Source organism: Carassius gibelio, chromosome B16 (assembly GCF_023724105.1).
Source record: "Carassius gibelio isolate Cgi1373 ecotype wild population from Czech Republic chromosome B16, carGib1.2-hapl.c, whole genome shotgun sequence".
Taxonomy (NCBI): Eukaryota; Metazoa; Chordata; class Actinopteri; order Cypriniformes; family Cyprinidae; genus Carassius; species Carassius gibelio.
In genome coordinates this window covers 7,603,243-7,620,974 of record NC_068411.1, presented here as the reverse complement: position 1 = coordinate 7,620,974, position 17,732 = coordinate 7,603,243, and the positions used below count along the sequence as shown (strand labels likewise).

At 43.0% G+C, this 17,732-nt stretch overlaps 1 protein-coding gene across 1 annotated transcript; it reads right to left on the bottom strand.

Moving 5' to 3' along the window:
* Positions 1–1,582: 1,582 nt before the first annotated feature.
* LOC127974522 (uncharacterized) lies at positions 1,583–16,683 on the bottom strand. Its single transcript, XM_052577856.1, has 2 exons — positions 16,616–16,683; positions 1,583–3,524 (listed from the first exon to the last, which is right to left on the bottom strand). The coding sequence occupies exon 2, from the start codon at positions 3,517–3,519 to the stop codon at positions 2,068–2,070; it is 1,452 nt and encodes a 483-aa protein (XP_052433816.1). The 5' UTR covers positions 3,520–3,524; positions 16,616–16,683; the 3' UTR covers positions 1,583–2,067.
* Positions 16,684–17,732: the final 1,049 nt, after the last annotated feature.

Genomic DNA, 17,732 nt, shown 5'->3' with positions numbered 1-17,732 from the left:
TCTCTAGTACTCAATAAAATACAATTTCCAGAAAATGCAGACAAGATTTTGTATCCCATTTCTTGTACATATGGTATTCTATACCTGTGTGACGAGTGTGGTCATGTGCCAACAACAATGATATAGTTTTTTACCAACCAGCATATCAAAATAACAAAAGCAGACCAAATGAAATAAAAATATTTTAATAAAAAGTAAAAATGACCAAACACTGCATCTCCTGATTGGGATCAGCCCTTTAAAAAGTAAGAGGCAATTAGAAAATATAAAGTAGAAAGAAAGTAGCACATAATTAGGTCAATATGCACAGACACATACAAAACATCTAGTGTTTGTTTTACAATAATGACCAAAATAACGGCATATTGTTCGTTCTGACCATTTTTCTCACTGGAAAATTTAGATTCAGACAAATACATTTTAATATTTGACAGGAGCCACTATAGTGCCTTATTGTTCATATGTATTCTCTTAATTTACAGAATCCTGTTGATTAAAGTTGTTACCTTTCCCTTATTTCTACACTACTTAAAAATTGATTAAAGTATTTCTTTGCCTATTAAAAAAAAGAATCCTGACATATGAAAAATAAACAAAAACATATATTCAGTGTGTGTGTGTGTGTGTGTGTGTGTATATATATATATATATATATATATATGTATATACAGTGGGGATCGAAAGTTTGGGCACCCCTTGCAGAATCTGTGAAAACATGAGTAATTTTCAAAAAATAAGAGAGATCATACTAAATGCATGTTATTTTTTATTTAGTACTGTCCTGAGTAAGATATTGTACATAAAAGATATTAACATTTAGTCCACAAGACAAAAGAATTGCTGAAATTATTAAAATAACCCCACTCAAAAGTTATATATACTGTGTTCTGTTACCTGATGATCCTCGACTGTTTTTCTGTTTTGTGATGGTTGTGCATGAGTCCCTTGTTTGTTCTGAACAGTTAAACTGAGCAGCGTTCTTCAGAAAAATCTTTAAGCTCCTGCAGATTCTTCAGTTTTCCAGCATCTTTGCATATTTGAACCCTTTCCAGCAGTGACTTTATGATTTTGAGATACACCTTATCACACTGAGGACATTTGAGGGACTCAAACACAACTATTTAAAAAGATTCAAACATTCACTGATGCTCCAGAAGGAAACAAGATGCATTAAGTGCTGGGGGTGAAAAATTTTGGAATTTGAAGATCAATGTAAATTGTACTTAATTTGTGTACCGGGAAACATACAAGTATCTTCTGTTGCTTACGAAGCACAGAACTAAATGGAAAACAATTATATTTCAACAAAATAAGAAAAATTTGGCCATCTTCACCGTGTTCAAAAGTTTTCACCCCCCCCCCCCCCCCCCAGCTCTTAATGCATCTTGTTTCCTTCTGGAGCATCAGTGAATGTTTGAATCTTTTTAAATAGTTGTGTTTGAGTCCCTCAAATGTCCTCAGTGTGATAAGGTGTATCTCAAAATCATACAGTCACTGCTGGAAAGGGTTCAAATATGCAAAGATGCTGGAAAACTGAAGAATCTGCAGGAGTTTAAAGATGTTTCTGAAGAACGCTGCTCAGGTTAACTGTTCAGAACAAACAAGGGACTCATGCACAACCATCACAAAACAGAAAGACAGTCGAGGATCATCAGGTAACAGAGCCCAGTACTAAGAACCAAGGGTTCCCAAACTTTTGAGTGGGGTTATTTTAATAATTTCAGCAATTCTTTTGTCTTGTGGACTAAATGTTAATATCTTTTATGTACAATATCTTACTCAGGACAGTACTAAATAAAAAATAACATGCATTTAGTATGATCTCTCTTATTTTTTGAAAATTACTCATATTTTCACAGATTCTGCAAGGGGTGCCCAAACTTTCGATCCCCACTGTATATATATATATATATATATATTAGAGCAAACATAGAGAACAAAACTGTGATATAGTGAGAATAGAACAAGAAAGAAGAAAGAAAAAGAAGAAAAAAAAGCTCAATTTTACTGATGCTGATTCTTACCAAGTTATTAGTGTAGTAATAAAAAGAGCAGTTACATAGCATTTCAGTAAAGATTTGTCATGGCAAACAGGTATGCCACACATATGTGAAGCCCTATGTTAATAATGTCCCACTCTCTAAACACCAATAAGCCAACGATCATCCCAGCAGTAGTTCCTGTTGTTCCTCCCCATGAGGACGATTTCACCGCTACGGCTGCAGCACCTCCCATGGACACACCAGCAGCTCCAGCCGCCCCCAGCAAAGCCCCCGCCTTACCACCGACTCCCAGCATCTGCGACGACACTTCAACTATCGACAAAACAATCGCAGCGGTTACAGACGCCCCCAAAATCACCTTTCCTCCTGCCTCTCGTGCCATTGGACCACCGACTGTGGACCCTAAACCAACCTGACAGACTTCTGACACGAAGAATCCTGCAGATATCGCCTGTACGGAGGATGCATAAGTCATACGGATGCTGATATTCTCCTTGGTCATGTTTTGTCCTGCCAAGCGCATTTTGACAGACATGCCTGCCACCTCCTGCCCGGCATGAACAGTCAGCACGGCAATGGCAAATGTGGCAAACATTCCAATGCAACCCATAAGCATCCAAAAGTTCAAACGCAGAGAACTCATGAGCCAAAACGACATGCATAACACCACGACTAACAGGACAACAAAAACAAATCTGTAATTTCCGAAGCCAAAGATGCCAAAGCCAGCAGTCACAAAAGCAGTCACAGTCATTGGAATGCCAGAAAATGCAAGAAACTCCATGTATGTGGCCACAGCTTTCAGCAGGCGTTGTCGAGAAGTCCTCTGCTGCATTTCCAACTCAACAGCCTTCCTTTGCTGTCTCTTTATTTCTTCTCTTTCTCTTTGTTGGACCTCCCGAGCAACCAGACCATCCTCTTCTGGTTTCTTCATCTCGCAGGCCTTAATCCGCTTTTCCATTTCCAATGCAGCCCGCCGTCTTAGATCTATTTCCAAAGCAAGTAGTCTTGCTTGTTCTCTCTTAGCAGCATCAGCTACTGATCCACAGAATTCCCGTCCTGTGCATGAATACTTGACAAAGAAGTGCATCAATAGTTTCAAAACTGTAAAAATACCCAAAGCCCAGAGCAGGCTGACCATCCCGTAGCTCTTGCTCAGATTTTCAATGATGGCCCCTAGTGCTGCACCGCTTGAAGTCATGGTGAGAGCCGCGGCCAATCCTGCTGCTACCCATCCTTCACTCTTCCTCAATCTCAATAGACACAAGGCCACAGAAGCGGCTACGGTGACCCCCGTCACCATCAATGCCATAGATGTGATGAGCGCAGTAGTTCCTAGAAGTGCACCCAGTCCAAGTGCCCCAATGCTCTTAATGCCAGACATAACAGCTTTCAGTTGGGCTCCTGAGATGATCTCTGACATTATTTGATTCAGCGGTACCTCCGTGGCTCCCAGAGTACCTCCAGCCACGGCTCCAAGCACAAAGCCCTTGACAGACTCCATCACTGGGCTCATGGTCTCTAGAAAAAATAGTTAAGAAACATTTGTCAAATTGTTTTGCATCAGCTATGTAACAACAATGAGTTTTACATAGTAATTAACTCAAATGATATATAGGGAATTTGAATAATTAATCAAGAATTTGATTAATATATATCTCAGATGACAGTTACATTTAATTTTATTGATTATGAAAAATAGCTCAATTGCCAATACCAATACTAATCACAGGGCACTGTAATTTACTCATTAATATGTCAATATTACATTCTTCATATCAATTGTTGTGATATCTCTTACTGTAAATTACTGCAGATCAAACCGTGGTATGTCCAGCACACCACTGTAGACCTATCAATTTTCAATAAAGTTATCACGCCTTATAATTCAAGGAAAAGTATTCTCTGGCCATGAAAATATTATCCTATCCTTATGATAAATTTAGTTTCTAAATTTAGAGCTTGTAGCTATAGACCAAAACATTTCAGTGACTCGTAATGTGAGTGGGGTGGAGTCCAAGCCAATCATTTTATATATGGGTTTTTAATAATTCAACTAGTAATACATCAAACTACAAATCACACAGAGTAAATATGCGTACGAAAATACAGACAATAAACATTTACAAGACATAACGAAATCCAAATAAAAGAGAGAGAGAGAGAGAGAGAGGGAGAAGTGGAGAAAGCGAGAGAGATCACAGAATGAGCCCAGGTATGAAAATCAGTCAGTAAACCTTAGTGAAACCAACAACGAATCAAATAATAGCAACACTTTAAAGCAGCATTTAAATCTCCATAGAAAACGATACTTGCATGGCCCAGTGGGTGAGCGTGGTACCGGCGACGCACGTGTGATGTCACGTGGTCCTTTGAAAACTGCGCGCGTGGGCCGGAGGCCGTGTGACGCGCGTGCAAGCTGCGCTGGATCTTGGCGTGAGCGTGGAGTCACGTGTTCCTTTGTTGCAAAGAGGTGTTCGTTCATCTTCGCGCGGTATTTGAAAGGTTCAACAAACAATGTTCCAGAATTCGTCTTCATTGTGTGGAGAGGCGAATAGTTGAATAAACTTAGTAAAGAAAAGAAAACAAAACAACGAAAATGAAAGTTTCCAAATGAGCCATGAAAATGGCTTTCCTCTCCTCAGTCCGTGTGCTGAGGGGGGAGGGGAACTGAGCGCGGCCCGAGGCCGCGCGGAGCGACGTGTCCGAGAACGGAGAACGGGAAGAAGAGCAAGAAGAGAGAGTGGACCTTGTTTGGTCAATTCTTATAGCTTGAAATAGTTCACGCCCATTTTCGAGGGAGCATCCAATGAATGTCCGCGATCTGAAGCGGAGGGAAAGTTCCTTTGTCTCGGTTGAGACAACCCCCTGATGATTTAGGGCCTGTCCGATTTCATCAGGAATATTAAAGCAAGTTCATTATTCCAGATTAAATACATTTTTCATTACTTTGCTCTAGATAAATGGGTCTGTCAAAGCATGACGATTACACAGATACTAAAATTAATATGTGCAAATGATCAAAACATGAAGATACATTCAAATGCAGAATTACACACATTTAAAGATTTGATTAACACATGATAACACTGCAGATATTCCCAATTTATATGGGAAACCTCTAATGTACCGCAAAAACAATACTATACACATTAAGACTACATTTGAGTACATTCTATCATTCTTTTGTAAGGATTAGGTTTCCTGTCCTGTGGTCCTGTGTGGTCGTAAAATTTTACGAGCTACCAAGGAGTGTGGGGGTTGCAGAACATTTCTTTTTGAGAAAGTATAAGATTGAAATCAAGCATTTCCACTTATAAGTCAGCACTTTAACCATTTACCCAGGATTAACCATTTTATGCAATACACAAACATTCAAAATACATATTTAATAAAGGACTTACAAAAGTAAGGAACAAAAAGAAAGGTTTCTTTTTGTGTGTGTGTGTGTGTGTGTGTTAAGGAATTTGGGGGGGGGGTTCAGGTATCCTTTGAGGCTCGCATGGGTATCGTAAAGTAATTTAAGTCCAGCCAGGCTGGCATTTAGTACCAACAGTCTGAATTTATAAAACAGAATTTAACCCATGAATCGCTGACCTGCATATCTGTTACAGCTATTAACATCAGCCTAGCCAACATTTCATGGTGGTCGCCAATGTAGGCACGTTATGAGCTTGAATGGGTTTGTCCATTGGTTCTGTCCATGTCAGGCCTATCTGGATTAGACCCAGTCATATTCTACGTAAATTAGATTTTTATGGGTTAATTCAGATAAGGCTGACATGGAACCCATGGAAATACTTCAAACCCTCATTGTTCAACCTTGAAATGTTGGCTGGGAAGTCAATGACAGACAACAATAATGTAAACTTTTTACCTAAGTAGCCTACAAAATCAAAAGTGTGTAATTTCTGTTTCACTATTATCATTAAATAGTGAATAGCAGAAATGCTGAGTGGATGTGGCAGTAGACAAAACTTGAAATTCACTATATCATCTATAAAGACAGCTTTCATGCTTTTAATGTGAAACTAACCACAGCTTTTCTTCCAAAATTTTGCTATCAATTTTTCAAAAGCAGACGTAGTATCTTCTTTTTGATATTCTGGTCGAATCTGTAAGACTGCATAACTTGGGGATGTGCTAATTGCCTTATTGATCTTCTCAGAAAAGAAGGAAGCAAACTCGTTGCATTTTCTGTCTGAGAGCATTGCACTGGGAATCTGACTTGGGGGGGGGGGGGTTGTCAGTCTCTTAGCAAAAATAGTGTGAGTGTTCTTTAAGTTACTGTTTATGAGGTTTGAGAAGAAAAACTAGAGCACCTTAAATCATCAACCTGCTATCTTGACACACTTCACACATATTTTTTCAAAAGGGTGAAAAAAGTAGATCTCTTAGAAATGGTGAAGGCCTCACTTTCTGGGACTTTTCCAAACTCGCTGAAAACTGCAGTTTTTAAACCCCTTCTTGATAGCAATCTTGATAATATTGAGCAATAATAGACCAATATAAAAATTTCCTTTCATAGGCAAGATTATTGAAAATGTAGTTTTTAATCATCTGAACAAATACTTAAACCCAAATGGATCCCTGGACTATTTTCAATCTTGTTTCCGACTGCATCACAGCACAGAGACAGCGCTTATTAAGTTAAGAAATTATATTTTTTTTAAATTCTGATTCTGGCAAATAATCAGTGCTGGTCCTACTAAATCTCAGTGCTGCATTTGACAATGTTGATCATAACATACTACTAGAGAGACTGGAAAACTGGGTCGGGATTTGTGGGATGGTTCTCAAATGGTTCAGGTCATACTTAGAAGGGAGAGGTTATTGTGTGACTCTAGGAGAGCATAAGTCTAAGTGGACGTTCATGACATGCTGAGTCCCACAAGGCTCAATTCTCAATTCCCACTAAGTCAAATAACGTCAAAGAACCGAATTGCCTATCACACCTACGCTGATGACACCCAGATTTATCTAGCCTTAACTCCAAATGACTACAACCCCATTAGCCGTGTTTCCACTGTCGAGCTTAAATCGGGTGTGCAAGTGTATGCCAGGGCGTTTCCACTGTCACTTCCGGTGCTTGATCGTGCCTCGTTGGGGCTTCCACGGGGCCAATGGACAGGGTTTTTTGGCCCGACGAAAACCTTGGTCCAAAGCGGGCCAGCTGGTGCTAGATTAGGGGTTATGAACAAAGGCGGAGTTTCTCCGTGTCTGGAGATCGTCAGCGCAGATCATTTCAGAAAGATAACAGCTTTAACACCAGCATTAAAGACTTTTTAAAATAAGTTGAGGTCAAAAATCACTCTTAGTCAGCAGCAAGTGTTTGAAATAACTTGATCCGATGTGAATTATAATCACCAAACAAGGCAGAAATATTTATAAGCGATGTAAAAGACTATGCACGCTAAACATTAACGTTACACAGTAAACATGGAGAAATCAGATGTCAGCTTCTTATTCTCTATCACAATTGTGTATTTATTTAGTAACATTTTATCTGTCGTCTTGTCTCGAGAGTTTAGCTCAACGTAGCATATGTCATAAAAATATATTAATTTTTGTTCGGGAGCTTTTATAAAAATAGAGAGTCGGCGCAGCAGATCATTTCAGAAAGCTAACAGCTATAACACCAGCATTAAAAACTTTTTTAAATAAGTTGAGCTCAAAACTCACTTTCAGTAAGCAGGAGTGTTTGCAATAACTTGATTTGATCTGGATTTTAATCACCATTCAATGCAGAAATATTTATAAGCGATTTAAAAGACTGTGCACACTAGACATGAACATTACCATTACCAGCTTCAGGCTCCACTGTGGAGACCCTGCGTTATTCTGGCCTCGGTACTACTGGCCCGAGGCTTTTAGCCCCGCCCGGCCCGTTTTAAGCCCTGGCTCGCGCTGTCCCAACAGTGGAAATGCGGCTATCGACTCCCTCTGCCAATGCACTGATTAAATTAACAGTTGGATGTGCCAGAACTTTCTTCAGTTAAACAAGAAATAAAAACTGAAGTCATTGTATTTGGAAACAAAGTTGAAGTTCTCAAGGTGAATGCATACCTTGATTCTAGGGTACTAGCAACTTAAAATCAAGTCAGGAATCTTAGTGTGATTCTGGACAGACCTTAGTTTCATTAGTCATGTCAATGCAGTAACTAAATTGGCATTCTATCATCTCAAAAACATTGCAAGAATTAGATGATTTATTTCCAGTCAAGACTTGGACAAACTTGTTCATGCCTTATCACCAGCAGGGTGGACTATTGTAATGGTCTTCTCACTGGCCTTCCCAAGAAGACCATTAGACAACTACAGCTCATCCAGAACACTGCTGCCAGGATTCTGACAAGAACCAGAAAATCTGAGCATATCACACCAGTCCTCAGGTCTCCTCTGGAACATAACCCTCCCAATCGACGAGATACTGGAAGCCCCGACCCCGGCGGCGCGTGTCCAGCAATCTCCTGACCGTGTTAATAGGAGAACTCTTAACAAGAGCAGGACAGTGGGCAGGGCGGGGACGGGAGCACAAACAACTGGCTTAATACATGAGACAGGGAAAACTGGGTGGACGCACCTCAAATTGGGAGGCAATTTGAGCTTGAAGGCCTCTGGACTAAGAGCTTTGACTATGGAGAAAGGCCCAATGAAACGTGGTGCAAGTTTTTACGCGACTCGGTCTGTAGTAGTCTGTCCTTGGTGGATAACCATACCCTTAGTCCACTGATATACATAGGTGCTTTAACGCGATGAAGATGGGCAGCACGGAGGGTACGCTCTCTACTTTGACATAGGGCGGACCTAACAGCTCTCTAAGTACGTTAATCCTGAGGATAAACTGGCAGATGCACCAATCAATCAGCAGGACTCTCTTCAGAATTGCGAAGAAAATTGGGGACCCCTGTCTGAGACGATGTTGGTGGGGAGACTGTGCAAATGAAAAACATTCTAAATAATAATTTGCATGGTCTCCTTGTCGAAGGGGAGCTTGTTAAGTGGCACAAAATGGGCTGATTTCGAAAAACTATTGACTATAGTCAAAATGACACTGTTATTATTTGAAGCCGGAAGACCAGTAATGAAATCCATGGCTATGTGCGACCATGGACGAGATCGAATGGGGAGGGGTCTAAGAAGCCCAGCGGGCAGAGAGTTCTTAGACTTGGTCTGAGCACATACAGAACATGATGAAACAAACCAACGCACATGGCACCAAAATCGTTGACTTAGGGATGCGAGGGTTTAGAGGAATGGCCCCAGCCAAGAACGACGGGTCTCATGGGCAGAGGGACAAACAATAGGCCAGGAGGGCATTGTCTGGGAATGGAAATACCAGTAAGAGCGGCTTTGACTTGTCTCTCGATTCCCCAAGAAATACTTGCTACTACGCAACCCTCCGGTAGGATGGGCTCAGAGGAAGAGGCGTCCCCAGCGGAGCCACACTGCCGTGAAAGAGCATCAGGCTTGTAAGAAAAAGCTAAATCAAAACATCAGAAAAATAGTGCCCAACAAGCATTCGTGCATTCGACGGATGCATTTAGATGCATTTAGCCGACCGGATATACTCGAGGTTTCTATGATCTGTCCATACAATGAATGGAACAGAGGAACCCTCTAACCAGTGGCGCTACCTAAAGCCAAACGAATGGCAAGAAGCTTTTGGTTACCGATGTCGTAATTTAATTCAGCAGATGAGAGGCGTGTGAGAAGAACATGCAAGGATGGACCTTATTATCAGTAGGGGAGCACTGGGAAAGGACAGTGGCCATGGTGACATCATAGCAGCTCCTTCAGTCTAATAAAAGCGCGCTGGGCTCTCTTGCTCCAACTAAAATGTCTCTATGATGAAGTGAGTGTTGTTAGAGGTGTGGCAATGTGACTAAAATTAGAAATAAAATGCAGATAGAAATGAGCGAATCCCAGAAAACGCTGGAGAGCAATGTGAGAATCTGGGATGGGCCACTCTATCAGCATGCTTATCTTAGCCGGATCCATGCTGATGCCGTCAGCAGAGATCACCGAACCCAGGAAGGACACCGATTGGGCATGAAACACGCACTTCTCAGCCTTAACAAAAATTTTGTTTCAGTAGGCATTGCAGGACATGATGAACATGCTGGACATGCACCGCCAGAGACGGAGAAATTATGAGGATGTCATCCAAGTATTCGAAAATGAAAATGTTGAGCATGTCTCTCAGAATGTCATTGACCAAGGCTCGAAAGACTGCCGGTGCATTGAGTAGGCCGAACGGAAGAACCCAATACTCAAAGTGACCGAGGGGAGTATTAAACGGCATCTTCCACTCATCTCCCGCTCTAATATGCACTAAATGGTAAGTGTTACAGAGGTCTAGCTTGGTGAAGCTCCCTGAAGCATCTAAAAAGTGGATGACATAAGGGGCAAAGGGTAGTGATTCTAAACTGTTATGTCATTCAACCCCCTGTAATCAATACAGGGGCACAATGAGCCATCCTTTTTTTTAACAAAAAAAAAAAACTGCACTGGCGGGAGAGGTGGAAGGAACGTTAGTATCGGCAGCAAGACCCTCAGATAAATATTTCTCAAGAGACTCACGCTCGGGGCTGGCAGAGAGTATAAATGGCAGTGGGGAGAGTAGTACCAGGAAGTAATTCTATACTGCTGTCATAAGGATGGTGAGGTGGGAAAGATGCAGCCCGGGAACGACTGAAGACCTCCCGCAGATCGTGATACTTCTCTGGCACTCCGGAGAAATCACCAGGCTCCTCCTGGGACATGGCAAGACAAATTCCAAAACTGAATAGTTCCTTGTTAATTTGAGGATTATGTTGAATGAGTCAAGGATGACCCAAGACTATAGGGGCAATGGTAGAACAAAGAATAGAAAAGGAAATAGTCTCTTTGTGGTTGCCCGAGATGGTGAGACTCACCGTTACTGTGACAAAGTGTATACCAGGCAGCTCACTGCCGTCTAACGAAAACACAGGAGTAGGGTCTTCGAGTCTCAAAGGAATCTTCTTTTCACGAGCCCACTGCTTGTTCATAATGCTTTGCATCCACTTACGGAAGAGTCAAAGACCTTTACCATTTCCTCCCGGAACGAAGCAAAGGACTGTCAGCATACCGCCTCCGCCTCCCAGACCACTGTGGCCCAGTCTCGCTCTCTTTCTGTCAGCAAAGAGATGACAAATGCAACCTTCGCACAGTGGGTGGGTTGACCAGCGAGGTTCTCAACCGCATGTCTTGCTGCGGAGAGCTCCTCCTCATGATGGCCCAGCATTACCCCCTGAATCTCCACCACGGAGCGAATCGGTGCATCCTTCGCCAGTTCCATATCTTGGTCCGGGTATTCTGTCAGGATACCTGAGATGACCCAGAGGTGAAAGAGGTTTGCACAGTTTATTCAGTCCTGAAAACAAACACAAACAGACTGCCTAAGAACTAAGGATCATACAGTTGCTTCCCGAGTCACAGATCCTTGACTGAAGTGCAGTCCAACTGGAATGAAGCATAAGCCGGCTGAGACAGTCCAGGCTGGCAAATAGTGGCAACCACGCCTGTAGACAGAGGACCCAGCACAGCAGATCAGGACAGCAGAAACACGTTGGGCTCTGGACTGGGACTGGGACTCAGACTCTGAATAATGGCTGCTAACACACACACACACACACACACAAACTCCGTAAAGTAGGGCTGGGAAAATAAATTGATGCATCGCTGTGGCACGGGAGGCGTGGTTCAGCGAGGTCTGCGACGGGAGAGAGAGCGAGGAGACGAGAGGTGGTAAGTGGGTCAAGTGGAAAATGACTAACACCTGGTTCTGACTGCAGTGATTGGCGTGGGGAGGCAGTATTTAAGACAGCTGAAAGAGGGCAAGAGAGAGAGAGAACTGAGGACTCGCGGGACCATGAAGCCAGCGTGGAGAAAGAGCTGTGAAGTTAATGAAGTATATGGCACAAGATCGTTTTTGAGTTGTTAATAAATTTCCCACGAGCCTCAGTACGCCGACTCCAGTCTCCTTCCTTCAAACATACCTGAACTTGGTTCGATCATTACACTGGTGCCGAAACCCGGGAAGGAAGGAGAACAACGCCGCCATGCAAACTCCGTCAGGACCACCAGCGTCGCCATTTGCGGACATCATCACATCGCTCGCGGGCCTGCATCAAGAACACCATCAAGCCCTGCTAGACTTGCGGGAGGACCACGAGCATCGGTTCCAGGTGATGATGAAGGTCCAGCAGGAGGATTGCGAGCTGTTCCGGAGCTTGCTGGACGGGGAGGTTCAGCCCTGAGCAACACCGACAGCGCCTCTAGTCATTGGAATTGACAGAAGTGGGCCGACCCTTTGTCCTGGCACAGCAGCTCCGGGACTCGTTCCGCAAATGGCTGTTGGCCAGAGGAAGCGACGCCGAGGGCATCATCAACAAGTGGTACTGGAGCAGTTCATCTCCCGCCTGTCAAAGAGGACTGCCCAGTGGGTCCAATGCCACCGTCCGGTGTCGCTGGATATGGCGCTGGATCTGGATCTTCTCAGAAACCAGTTCCTGCTCCGAGGACTTGTTTTGCGGGGACATCGAGGGCTGCCCCCCTCTGGACGACAGGGATGGAGACAGCGGCCGGGCCACGAGGCCCTTCCAGGGGATTGGGGTCGCCGCACCAGGAGGGACTCGAGGAGCCACATACTGCCTTCCCACGCCAATTCCCCAACCCACTTCCTGCCACTAGAGCGGCGGGGAGGCCTGGGCTGGCCTGCTGGTGTTGCGGGGATCCGGGCCATTTCGTGGATCGGTGCCCGGTCATGGAGGTGGGGACGAGGTCCGGATCCCGGACGACCCGCAGGCTGCCCCCGATCAAGCCGGGTTGTACCAAATACCCATGAGTATTAAGGGGGGTACCTATCAGGCTTTGGTAGATTCAGGTTGTAACCAGACCTCCATCCATCAAAGCCTGATACAAATGGGGGAATTGTATACGGGTCGCATGGTTAAGGTGAGGTGTGTGCACGGGGATATAGTGGAATAGCGCGTAAAAGCCATAGCCATCAAATTTAGGGGAAAAAAGCATTATGTGGAGGTGGCCGTTAGTTCGCGCCTCCGACATCCACTAATTTTGGGAACCAATTGGCCCGCTTTCGAACAATTATTGGGGTGTTTAACAGTGGATGCATCTGGGAAGAAGAGACGACCGGGGGGCGGGCGAGCGCTCAGGTGCCAGGACCTAGTGGGGCTGTCTCAGGGGAACCAAGCTAACCCTCTCCAGTCGCTAAGACTTCCCCTTGGAACAGTCCCAAGATGCGACCCTCAAACACGCATTCGAGCAGGTCCGTTCCATCGATGGGCAGGTTCTCCACCCTGATCGTGCGCTTTCTTTCCCGTATTTTGCCATTATTAAGTATTGGTTGTATCGAGTGGCCCACGACGCTCAAACAAAAGAGGATACAACCCAGTTGTTAGTACCTCTGAGCCGTCGGGAAATGTTGTTCCAGACGGCGTATTGTAATCCAATGGCAGGGCATTTAGGAGTGACGGCGACACTAAAACGTCTAATGACAAGATTTTTAGGCTGGGCATTCACAAGAATGTGCGCAGGTGGTGCTCATTGTGTCTGGAATGTCAGTTGGTGAACCCACCAGCCACCTCAAAAGCGCCTTTGCGCCCTCTCCCTTTAGTGCAGGTCCCCTTCGAACGAATTGGCATGGACCTCATTGGGCCATTAGAATGATCGGCCCGAAAGAGATTCTGACAGATCAGGGCACCACGTTTATGTCACACATGTTAAGCAAATTTTACAAATTGTTGGGCATTAAAGTGGTACGTACCAGCATCTATCACCCACAAAATGGACGGACTGGTCGAGCGGTTTAATCGCACGTTGAAAACAATGATTCGGAAATTCGTTCAAGAAGACGCGAAAAATTGGGACAGATGGCTGGGACCCCTCTTATTCGCTGTGCGCGAGGTCCCCCAAGCCTCCACAGGGTTTTCCCCCTTCAAGCTTCTTTATGGACGCCAGCCCCGTGGGGTGTTAGACGTCTTAAAAGAAGTTTGGGAGGACGGACGGTCGGATAGCAAGAACGAAATTCAGTATGTCATAGACCTGAGGGCAAAACTTCATACACTGGGGCAGCTTTCTATGGAGAATTTGCTTAAGGCCCAGGGCAGGCAGAGCCAGTTCTATATCAGGGGAACTTAAGCTTCGAGAATTTTCACCGGGAGAAAAAGTACCTGTATTACTGCCAACCTCCAGCTCTAAGTTATTAGCAAAGTGGCAAGGACCCTTTGAGGTCACACAGCGTTTGGGCGATCTCAATTATGAAGTAATACGAACAGATAGAGGCGACGCACAGAAAATGTATCACCTCAACCTCCTTAAAAAATGGAGTGAGGAGGAATCAGTGTTGCTGGCGACGGCAGTCAGTGGAGAGGAGGATCTCGGGCCAGAAGCGATTATCAAAGACAAATCCCTCGCCCTGGCCCCGGGAGGGGATCACCTCTCTCCCTCGCAACTCACTGACATCAGCCGTTTGCAATTAGAATTTGCAGACATGTTTTCGCCTCTACCTGGTCGTACCAATCTGATTCAGCACCATATTGAGACCGAGCAAGGCCGGATGGCTCCCCAGCCTGAGTCGGGCGGTGGGGGTATGTGGCACGGGAGGCGTGGTTCAGCGAGGTCTGCGACGGGAGAGAGAGCGAGGAGACGAGCGGTGGTAAGTGGGTCAAGTGGAAAATGACTAACACCTGCTTCTGATTGCAGTGATTGGCGTGTGGAGGCAGTATTTAAGACAGCTGAAAGACGGCAAGAGAGAGAGAGAACTGAGGACTCGCGGGACTGTGAAGCCAGTGTGGAGAAAGAGCTGTGAAGTTAATTAAGTATATGGAGCGAGATCGTTTTTGTTTTTTGAGTTGTTAATAAATTTCCCACAAGCCTCAGTACGCCAACTCCGGTCTCCTTCCTTCAAAGATACCTGAACTTGGTTCGATCATTACAATCGCAAATCGAGAGATGGTTCAGCATTGATTCTGAGATTTACCGGATGCATCGCGATTCTTTCTCGAATCGATTCTGAGCTTAGTTTTGAACAGCAGATGGCACTGCATGCTTTAGAAACACCCGTACTCTGCTCCTTCCCAAATCCTTACAGATACTTGAACCTAAAATAATCATTAATAAAACTCAAAAAGGTTGAAGCGAATTACAGAGATGTTCACAGTGGGCTGTGTTTACACTAATCTTGCATCATAAAAGCATTCTTAGATGAAGTAAAAATTAGTTGAGTCTTCTTCATGAGCATTTGAGTGTGCAGATAAAAACCAGATTAGAGCGCCATCTGCTGTTAAAATCTAAGCTCAGAATCGATTCCAGAGGAATCCAGATGCATTCTGAAAATCTAAGAATCGATCCACGAATCGATTCTGCATCGATTTATCGTCCCAGCCCTAGTGTAAAGCGAGACGTCGAGAAGCATGTCACACTCACATTAAACAATTCCCAGACACAGACAAGAACAAAGAACAGGGAGAATTAGACAGCGCAATCAGCGCGAAGACACAGAACAGGTGCGTGTGCTGGTGCACGAACGCCAGCGGTAATAGGGAACAGCTGAACCCAATGAGAGATTAACAATAGGGTACTGTTATGCTTAAAGTATACTTAAAAGTATACTTTTATATACTAGAAAGTGGGCCAATTTAGTCCCAAGGAGTATTGAAACAGTACACTTACAAGTATACTACTAGAACACTGATATTTGTATACTTTATACATAAAGTATACTTAAAAATATACTTGAACTTTACTTAAGTATACTTAGTCAAATAAACTTGAAATATACAACTTTTTGGTAAGGGTGTGTATGAAATATGCTATATAAATAAATATGCCATGCTTTGCCTTGCCTAAATGGAACTGCTGAAATATTGTCCAACAGGGTGAACAATCCTTTCTTCTAAATAGTCTACTTTTAATATACTTTTTTGTAATTTTTCATACTTAGTTGCACCCCTTAAAGTTGCAATGAAACAGATGAAGCAGCAGTTTTTTTCCCCACGTTGTGAACTATGATCACAAGTTTTCTTATTACCAACATAGTTCCACGATTCAGGTGTTTCTTGAAACAATAGTTCAAACAAACATTCACAAAAAGCATTGCAAAATGACGTAGTTGGAACTATAACTCTCAACCTGGGGTTAGAAGTAGTCTGATATATATATAAAAGGAAATTAAATATCAGGTAAGGGACCAAAGGAAGCCACATAAATATCATACTGATTGAGCAATTAGTTTATGCAAGACAGAATCAGGATCATTTGGAAAGGCTGAAGGAAAGGTGACAAAAACGAGAGGACAATGGCATTACAGAGTACAAGTAAAGAATGGGAAAATCAAAAGAACAGTCGAGATGAGATCATATCAAGACACAAGATCAAAGAGTGCACTTTACAAAATTTGACCACATTTTAGGTCTATTTGGGCACATTGAAGTTGAGAAAAAAAAATTTGACTGATGTTTCTTAAAAGTTATGCTGTAAAACACACACACACACACACACACATAAAATACAAAATGTCAAACATGTTCAGGGAAAAATCAAGTTACATTAGACAAGCTTAATCTTACCGTCAGATATGGTATCACTACACGCTGTTCGTATAACAATGTGAAATGGTGTCTTTTCAACAGAAGTTTTCCTCAGCGAACAGATAAAATGATTTCTTAATTCAGCCCCACCCTCCTGACTCACTTCATTGTAGACCTTAGGGCACATTCTTTCATTGATGTCTGAATAATCTGATTATTTCTTAGATTGTGGTTCTTGTGGGGACACTGATAACAAATAAGGTGTATGTTTTTGACTTCTTTTTATGAGCTTCAAATAACTGATTGCAATGCCAATATAGGCTAATTCTGGTCCTGACGATGCTCTGCACATTTTATATGTCTCTCTTTTCAGATACACCTTACCATCTGCTGGTTAGGAGAGAGCTGTCTGAACTGAGCTGCGTTCTGACAGGTCCCTGATCACTTGTCCCAACAAGCTGATGATCAGAATCAGTCAGATGGGTTATTACAGGGAGACATACATAACCTGTTAATCTAAAGCAGGGATCCTCAAGATACACTTTCCTGTAGATTTTAGCTCCAACCCTGATCAATCTACCTGTGATTTTCGAATGATCCTGAAGACATTGATTAGCATCCTCGGGTGAGTTGGATCTTAAATTAAAGTGGATCTCGTGAGCCAGATTTGATGATCCCTGATCTAAAGGGTCTACATTCTATAGAAATGTTTTAGAGTCTTATATAAACCAACAGAAATGTGTTAGCTACTCTTAAGTAAAATACAAATATTTCAAAATATACAATTATTCTTGTAGGATATTATTTTAACTTTGGTAGGCCTGGTTGTTTTGCTCTGTTCAGCATCTATATTACATGAAAATATGCTGGCCTTTGATTCACGAAATGATACCACAGTAAGACTAATTTCACTGCCACTTACATCGTAAAATTGTGGTGAAAATGTTTTCCATTAGTTATAATTCATATCATAATGAAGGTGAGCATGTTATGGAAATTTTTGTTTTGTTAATTTGGCATTAATCTCATTTAAGTATCTCTTTAAACATACAATGAATAAGGTATTATATATAGTCCATAGGGATATTGAGTTATTTTATGTAACTTGTGCACACAACTGCTTTAGGTTGAAAAACAACATTTGAGGGGAAACTGT